General features: G+C 54.9%; 1 protein-coding gene across 1 annotated transcript; it reads left to right on the forward strand.

Annotated features, from left to right (window-relative positions):
• Positions 1–41: 41 nt before the first annotated feature.
• On the forward strand, positions 42–8,680 carry LOC308175560 (neuronal acetylcholine receptor subunit alpha-9-I-like; the record flags this gene model as incomplete). Its single annotated transcript, XM_080551204.1, has 4 exons — positions 42–81; positions 366–481; positions 4,937–5,467; positions 8,510–8,680. Coding segments are annotated over 4 exons (858 nt in total), but the record flags the coding sequence as incomplete, so codon positions are not given.
• Positions 8,681–9,385: the final 705 nt, after the last annotated feature.

Below are 9,385 nucleotides of genomic sequence, written 5' to 3' on the forward strand. Positions count from 1 at the left end.
GGAGGGAGGAGGAGGGGAGGGAGGAGGAGTAGGGGAGCCGGGGTGAGAGCATGCCTCCCTCCGAGAGTGTACCCTACATAAGTGAGGAGGGGAGGGGAGGGGACGGGAGGGGGGGAAGAGGAGGAGGAGGGGAGTAGGGGAGGGGGGGGGGGAGGGAGGAGGAGGAGGGGGGAGGGGGCTCAGAGCATGCCTCTCTCCTCCGGGGGGGGGGGGGGGGAGGAGGGGAGGAGAGAAAATAAGTATTCTAGGAGTGATGCAATAGAAGAGCATTTATGTGCCCAAATCCGATGGGGATAGACAATGTCAACGCATGTACGTATATGTATATATGAGCCCCCCCCCTATATGACCCCCCCACCCCCCAGGGAAGTACTACATTGCGACCATGACGATGATCACCGCCTCCACCTCTCTCACCATCTTCATCATGAACATCCACTTCTGCGGAGCCGAGGCCAAACCCGTCCCTCAGTGGGCCAAGGTGCTGCCTGTGTGTGTGTGTGTGTGTGTGTGTGTGTGTGTGTGTGTGTGTGTCCTCCCTCCCCTCCCCCTCTCCTCTCCTCCAAGGTGCTGATGATCGACCAAATGTCTAAGATCCTGTTCGTGTGTGTGTGTGTGTGTGTGTGTGTGTGTGTGTGTATACAGCTAAATATACAGTTAGGTCCATATATATTTGGACACAGACAGAACTTTGGTTATTTGAGCTGTTTACCAAAACATCTTCAAGTTACAGTTATATAATGAATATGGGCTTAACTTGCAGACTCTCAGCTTCAGGGTAAGGGTATTCACATCCAAATTGAAGGAAGGGTTTAGGAATTACAGCTCTTTAATATGGAGCCTCCCTCTTTTTCAAGGGACCAAAAGTAATTGGACAATTGACTCAAAAGCTCATGGGCCAGTGTGGGCTATTCCTTGATGAAAGCACAGGTGGGTATACCTGCTGGGCATTGCTGCCTGTCGCACGGTGCCGGTGGGCTGACTGCAGGGTCGTCAGCCGGGAGCCCTTCATTGATGTTTCGCTCCTTTAATCCCGGAACATCTGGAGGTGGTGGAGCAGTGACGGGGACGTCTCCCTGCCACTCCCTGCAGCCAGCCCTAGGATCCTTCTTTCCCCCACGCCTTGTCCTTTCTTCTGAGCCAGAAGCTCCCTTGTTCAGCCTCCTCCGCCAGGTCTTTGAGCGCCTTTCTCAGCTTGGATCCTGTGATCCCCAGCGACCTCAGGAGCCGCTGTGTAGATGTTCCTGTATAGCCTCTGCACCCAACTTCCTCTGGATAGGTGACTGCCCTCCACCCTGCTTGCGAGCACTCAGCTGCCAAGTCTGTGTACTTTTCCTTCCTTCTCTCGAAGGCAGCCTCCATCCCCTCTTCCCATGGAACGGTCAGCTCCACCATGATGACTGTCCTCATCGGGGTGGACCAGAGTACGACATCTGGCCGAAGGGAGGTTGATGTGATCTCATGTGGGAACTTCAGCTGTCGATCGAGGTCAGCTCTCATGTTTCAGTGGGAGCTTCAGTGTGGTTCTTCCAAACAGCGCTGTATTAGAGAGGCAACGGGGAAGGCCCAGCCACTTGCGGATGTAGTTGTTGGCTTTTGAGTCCAACTTCAGCACTGTTGTTAAGGTGATGTCGCACAACTTCAGGGCCACATGAGACGTTGGTATAAGGTGAACTGGTAACACCACACTTGAATTTCCCTGGCAGGAGGCTTTGGTCGATCTTCTTCAGGCCGTCCAAGAGCTGGGAAGTGACAGAAGAAGCCATGTGCTTGTCAGAAAGGTCAGCCGTGTAAAGCCTTCCGAGGCTTCGCACAGGATGGTCCACTAGCAGCGGGATCTTCTCGCCATCGACTGAGAAAGAGATGTTGTCATTCCGGGCTCCTTTTCTGATTGAGAGACTGCGGGACTTAGTTGGTTTTATCCTCATCCGGGCCCATGTTAGGAGCTCCTCAAACCTCTTCAGAAGTCTCGCTGTGCACGCTGCTGTCTGAAGGAGTGTGGTGGTGACATCATCCATATCATCCATCATCCAGAAGAAAATCTTCCCCTAAACATTCAATAAGGCTATGCCTCTGAATTGGCTGATGTTATGGGAGTCTTTCTCTTTCGGGATGAAGGTAGTGACTGCTCTGCTCCATGCTGAAGGGATGGATTCTGTTTTCCAGGCAATGCCCATTAGTCTCCACAAGAGCTTCAGGGTCCTTGGGCAGATCTTGTATACCCTATAGGAGATGCCATTTGGTCCGGGTGCAGATGCAGCTCTGCCATGCTCCACCACCTGCTTAACTTCAGACCATCTGGGGGGAGTGGTGTCCAACTGAGAAGAGGGCTCGGGTGGGAGCGGTACGTGCCCTGGGGAACCAAGGGGACTCTTCTTTTGGTTGTCACTGAGCTGGTCCTTGATGTGTTCCTCCAGCTCCTTCTTGGTGGTCTGCAGCTTCCCCGATTTCTTCTCCTCAAGCAAACCCCGGGCGTGCTTGAACGGGTCCCGGAAGAAGTTCGTCCTTGCCTTTTCTTTGTTGCTTCTACGTTTCCTGATCCGTTCAGCTCGCCTCAGTTGGGTGAGTCTGGTTCTGATCTGACTCCAGAGGTTCTGCAAGCCCTCCTTCTCCTCTTCCTCAGCTCTCCTCCATGCCTTCCGCAAACGTTGCCGCTCCTTTACCAGCTGGAGGATTTCTCTCTCCCGTCTCCCGCTCTGCCTAGGAACGGTCCTCCTCTGAGGCATCTCTCCAAATCTTCCCTTGCCTTCCTCATAGATGATATGGCCGAAGATGTTCAGCGTCCCCACAAAAAGGTCTGGACGTCCATGGAAGACAAGAGTGGTGGATGATCACAGGATCCTTTACATGGTAAAGAAAAACCCCTTCACAACATCCAGCCAAGTGAAGAACAGTCTCCAGGAGGTAGGCAGATCATTATCCAAGTGTACCATAAAGGAAAGTCTTCACATGAACAAATACAGAGGGTTCACCACAAGGTGCAAGCCATTCATAAGCCTCAATAATAGAAAGGCCAGATTACACTTTGCCAAAAAACATCTAAAAAAGCCAGCCCTGTTCTGGAACAGCATTCTTTGGACAGATGAAACTAAGATCAACCTGTACCAGAAGGATGGGAAGAAAAAAGTATGGAAAAGGCTTGGAACGGCTCATGATCCGACGCTTACCACATCATCTGTAAAACACGGTGGAGGCAGTGTGATGACATGCGCATGCATGGCTTCCAATGAGAATGGAGAATGAATGGAGAATGGACTTTATTTGTCATTGCTACAGTACAGGTACCAAACAACGAAATTTAGGAGGGGTGGCTCCCCTGGTGTTAGGAAGGGGGGAAAAAAACACATTTTAGAAAAAGCATAAAATCACAAGAAGGTAAGGAGCTGGTTTACATAAATAAAGGCTATGTACACAATCCACTGTACTATACTGCACAGATAGTCAACTAGGGTTGTCATATTGCACAAAAGTATTTTTTCACGTTATTTTAAAGTGTCACAGTTTGCAGGCTTGAAATGTACATGTTTGTGCCTCAGCACTAGCTGCCATACAATCCGTCCGGACTGTCCTGGGCCCAGAACTTAGGCCTTTGCTGTGTTCAGGGCCTTGACGGCCCTGTGGTAGAAGCAGTTCTTCAGTCTGTTTGTCTTAGCGGCCGGGATCCTGTACCTCCTATTCGAGGGCAGCTTGACAAAGTGTACGTGCCCAGGGTGGGTCGGGTCCCTGGAGATCTTGGAGGCCTTCCTGAGACAGCGTGTGTTGTACAGCTCTTCCAGAGAGGGGAGGGGGGCGCCGGTGATCTTCTGTGCTGTTCTCACGACTCTCTGTAGCGCGTTTCTCTCCGCTGTTGTGCAGCTGTAGAACCAGTTGCAGATGCCGTAGGTGAGGATGCTCTCCACTGCGCCGTGGTAGAAGGCCACCAGTATCTCCTGCTTGCTGTGTTCCTTCCTGAGGCATCTCAGGGTGTATAGCCGCTGTTGTGCCCTCTTGATGGTGCCTTTTGTGTTGTCCTTCCAGGCCAGGTCATCCCGCATGTTGTGTCCCAGGAATCGGAGGGTTGAGACTCTCTCCACGCTCTCTCCGTCGATGAGCAGGGGCTGGATCTCAGACTTTTTCCTCCTGAAGTCTACGATGAATTCCTGGGTCTTTGACTTGTTCAGCACTGGGTCACTAGTGTTTATTGATGATGTGACAGAAGACAGAAGCAGACAGATGAATTCTGAAGTGTTTAGGGATATTCTGTCTGCTCAGATTAAGACAAATTCAGCAAAGTTGATTGGATGGTGCTTCCCAATACAGATGGACAATGACCCAAAACATACTGCGTAAGCAACCCAGGATTTTTTAAGGCAAAGAAGTGGAATATTTTGCAATGGCCAGATTCAATCACCTGATCTCAACCCGATCGAGCAGTTCACTGCATTTCACTTGCTGAAGACAAAACTAAAGGCAGAAAGACCCACGAACAAACAACAACTGAAGACTGCTGCAGTAAAGACCTGACAAAGCATCACAAAGGAGGAAACCCAGCATTTGGTGATGTCCATGTGTTCCAGACTTCAGGCAGTCATTGCCTGTAAAGGATTCTCGACAAAGTATTAAAAATAAACATTTTATTTATGATTATGTTAATTTGTCCAATTACTTTTGAGCTCCTGAAAATAGGGGACTGTATATAAAAATGGTCGTTTCATACAATATTTTTGTTCAACCCCTTGAATTAAAGCTAGACTTCAATTACATCTCGATTGTTTCATTTCAGATCCATTGTGGCAGACAGAGACAGAATTAAAGACATTGTGTCACTGTCCAAATACTTCCCGACCTAACTGTATATATATATATATATCCTCCCCTCCTCCCTCCTCCCTCCCCTCTCCCTCCCCTCCCCCTCCTCCTCCCTCCTCCCCTCCTCCCTCCCCCCCCCCCTCCCCAGGTGCTGATAATAGACTACATGTCTAAGATCCTGTTCGTGTACGAGGTTGGGGAGAACTGCACCACGCCAGAGAGCGAGCGCACGCCCCTCTACAGCGTGGAGCCCATGTGCAACGAGACCCTGGGGATCTCTGGGGACCGTTACCCCGACAACCTCTACCACCCGTACCCCGACGACCGCTATCGCTACGGCAACGGTCACCAACACACTCCGTCCCCCCACCGCCACGAGAACGGTCACCACGGACACCCGAACCCCTACGGCAACGGCGTCGTCGGGGACAACAGCCGTCGCCAAGCCAATGGGCACCCCCCCGGCGGCAACCACAACAACCCCAAGTCTCCCCAGGGGGGGGAGGGCGGGGGGAGGAGGGGGGGGGGGTCCCCGAGGCGGTACCACCACATCAGGCGGGGGGGTGGGGAGGACGACTACCAGGACCCGCCCCCCCTGAAGGAGCCCCGCCCCTACGACCCCCCCGAGAAGCCCAACCCCGCCTGCGTCTGCTCCTGCCCCTGCTCCAAGCACCAGCAGGTGACCTCTGACCCCGACCCTGACCCCTCATGTCTAACCCTGACCCCGCATGTCTAACCCTGACCCCTCATGTCTAACCCTGACCCCTCATGTCTAACCCTGACCCCTCAGATCTGTTGTGTAGGACTAGATGTTGATATCCCTCAGTAGATACATACTTAAGGCACCGATGAGACTCTGTGGTGTTCAAATGAGCGATGGCATCCTTTGGGTTGTCAAGTGGGCGCCCTCCTTCATGAATGTTTCGCTGATAAGCCCACGACACCTCCAGAGGGATCAGCAGTGAATCCCAGCGTCCCAGGTTCACTCCCTAGATGCCATCAGCTCATTTGAACGCCGGGGTCGAGTCCTTTCTCTTCATCCACAGCCACTGGCTCCTCTTTTCAGCAGCCCTGGAGAGGTCCTTGGCTGCCTGCCGGTGGGCCTTCCCTCGCACTCCCATCTCCCTGAGTAGCCTGGACGTTGAGGTGGCGACGAACCCTCTGCAGCCTACTTCCACTGGGCGTACCTTCGCTGTCCAGCCTTGTTGTTGGGCATCTGCTGCGAGTTCAGTGTACCTCAGCCTCTTCCGCTCGTAGGCCTCCTCCACTGCACCCTCCCAGGGCACAGTGAGCTCGATGATGTAGACGAGCTTGAGCGAGGCTGACCACGGCACAAGGTCTGGTCGCAGGTTGGTGGATGCGATCTCAGCTGGGAAGCAGAGTTTCTTGTCCAAGTCTGCCAGCAGCTTCCAGTCCCGTGCTCTGCCCAGCTGCCCAGTCTCTGGTCTTATGGTGGTGAGGCAGGCTTGACCCACACTCACACACACACACACACCCGCCCTCCCGAAGAAATGGTGCTGGCTGCCAACGGGACGATGGGGGAGGAAGGGCGTTCACACTTGTCCACACTTTCCAGCACTGCTGCAAGACACTTTAGCACCTGGTCATCTGGTCGTGCCGCCAGGTGTAACAGCCTTGGGTGAGGCTGGTCTTGCATCCCACTAAGATGTGCTTCAGTGTTGCTGAACTTGGACATAGAGGGCACGTGGGGTCTTCGCCATACCACTGGCTTAGGTTTGCAGGAGAAGGCAGGACATCGTAGGCAGCCCTGATGGTAAAGCTCGCCCTGAATGCCTCCGTCTCCCACAGATCTTTCCAGGAGATCTTCCTCTTTTCCACTCCTTCCCATGCCATCCACTGCCCTTGCTTTGCCTGCGCCACAGCTTGTGCCTGCGCGCCTTCCTGCTTCCTCTTCCCGACGTACCTCTTGGACCACCAGCTTGCGTCTCTGAGATGGATTGGCCTTGCTCCAGGCCGGTGTACTAATCCCGAGGCCAAGACCACTCCTCCCCTCCTGCACTCGGCCCACAATGTCCCTGTGTCTGAGCGCTGCCTTTGCCTGCTCAGTTGCAGCCAATGGGGTCCACTTCCTCCCAGTGGCCAGGATGGGGGCAGCTTGGGCTACAAATGGATCGTTCGAATCCAGAAGCATCATCTCCAGTCTGACTTTGGCACACTTGTACTCCTCTGCCAGACTGGAGATGGGCAGGTGTAACATCCCTTTGCCGTAGAGCCCAATGCTGCTGAGGCACCTGGGAAGGCCAAGCCACTTCCTTGCATATGGAAGTGGCTTGGCCTTCATGTCTAACCCTGACCCCTGACCCCTCATGTCTAGCCCTGACCCCTGACCCCTGACCCTGTCCCCCGACCCTGACCCCTCATGTCTATGAGCATTCTTCTCTTGTTTGTTTCCATCATATCAGATCTACAGGTTTGTTGTGAGCCATATTTGGGGGATTAAATGTTTCATAAAAAGCTTTTATGTACAAATCACTTTTTGTTATTTTTCTAAATGTGTCATACAATTCTGTTTATCCCCTCCCTCCTCCCTCCCCCCTCCCTCCTCCCTCCCCCCTCCCTCCTCCCTCCCACCCTCCCTCCTCCCTCCATCCCTCCCTCCCTCCCACCCTCCCTCCTCCCTCCCACCCTCCCTCCTCCCTCCATCCCTCCCTCCCACCCTCCCCCCTCCCTCCTCCCTCCCACCCTCCCTCCCCCCTCCCTCCTCCCTCCCTCCCTCCTCCCTCCCTCCATCCCTACCTCCCTCCCACCCTCCCTCCCCCCTCCCACCCTCCCTCCCACCCTCCCTCCCCCCTCCCTCCTCCCTCCCACCCTCCCTCCTCCCACCCTCCCTCCATCCATCCCTCCCTCCTCCCTCCCACCCTCCCCCCTCCCTCCTCCCTCCCTCCATCCCTACCTCCCTCCCACCCTCCCTCCCCCCTCCCTCCTCCCTCCCACCCTCCCTCCTCCCTCCCACCCTACCCCCTCCCTCCTCCCTCCCACCCTCCCTCCTCCCACCCTCCCTCCTCCATCCCTCCCTCCCCCCTCCCTCCTCCCTCCCCCCTCCCTCCTCCCTCCCACCCTCCCTCCTCCCTCCCACCCTCCCTCCTCCCTCCATCCCTCCCTCCCTCCCACCCTCCCTCCTCCCTCCCACCCTCCCTCCTCCCTCCATCCCTCCCTCCCACCCTCCCCCCTCCCTCCTCCCTCCCACCCTCCCTCCCCCCTCCCTCCTCCCTCCCACCCTCCCTCCTCCCTCCCTCCATCCCTACCTCCCTCCCACCCTCCCTCCCCCCTCCCACCCTCCCTCCCCCCTCCCTCCTCCCTCCCACCCTCCCTCCTCCCACCCTCCCTCCATCCATCCCTCCCTCCTCCCTCCCACCCTCCCCCCTCCCTCCTCCCTCCTCCCTCCCTCCATCCCTACCTCCCTCCCACCCTCCCTCCCCCCTCCCTCCTCCCTCCCACCCTCCCTCCTCCCTCCCACCCTCCCCCCTCCCTCCTCCCTCCCACCCTCCCTCCTCCCACCCTCCCTCCTCCATCCCTCCCTCCCCCTACCTCCCTCCTTCCCACCCTCCCTCCTCCCACCCTCCCTCCCTCCTCCCACCCTCCCTCCTCCCTCCCACCCTCCCTCCTCCATCCCTCCCTCCCCCACCCTCCCTCCTCCCACCCTCCCTCCTCCCTCCCTCCCTCCTCCATCCCTCCCTCCCCCACCCTCCCTCCCTCCCAGGTGGTCAGGAACATCCAGTACATCACCAACTGTTTCCGGGAGCAACGCGCCACCTGTGCCAAGGGGGCGGAGTGGAAGAAGGTTGCCAAGGTGATGGACCGCTTCTTCATGTGGATCTTCTTCATCATGGTCTTCCTCATGAGCATCCTCATCATCGGCAAGGCAACCTGAGACCTGAGAGACAGAGCTGTGGAAAAAGAGGGAGAAAAGAGGGAGAGAAAAGATGAGAGGAAGGAAGGAAGGAAAGAAGGAAGGAAGGAAGGAAGGAAGGAGTGTGTGTGTAAATACTCCCAAAGTTTAAAAGCAACGTTTCAGCCACTACTTCTTTGTGAAATTGACATAATATGTTTATTAAAAATAATGCTTCATAATGCTTCATAATGCTTCTCCAGTAAGGGATTTTTGTGAGGTTTTACAACGGCTACAAGCATGTATTTTTCCACTACAAAGGTCTGAGTGACTAGCAACCATCAGTCCACTACAGGGCCCAGTCGACCTGACCCTAACCTTAACCCTGACCTGACCCTGACCCTAACACTGACCTGACCCTGACCCTAACCTTAATCCTGACCCTAATCCTGACCCTAACCTTAACCCTGTCCTGGTTATACAGCGGCAACAGTTGCTGAAACAGTCCTGGACGGTGCAGGAAAGGACCATGTGAAACATGTGTCCTGGCCAGAGAGAGAGAGAGACAGAGAGAGAGAGAGAGAGAGAGAGAGAGAGAGAGACAGAGAGAGAGAGACAGAGAGAGAGAGAGAGACAGAGAGAGAGAGAGACAGAGACAGAGAGAGAGAGAGAGAGAGATAGAATTAATGAATGAATGAATGAATGAATGAATGATCTTTATTGTCATTGATATAGTACAGGTACCAT

This window comes from Nansenia antarctica (genome assembly GCF_963989245.1).
Source record: "Nansenia antarctica genome assembly, contig: SCAFFOLD_275, whole genome shotgun sequence".
Taxonomy (NCBI): domain Eukaryota; kingdom Metazoa; phylum Chordata; class Actinopteri; order Argentiniformes; family Microstomatidae; genus Nansenia; species Nansenia antarctica.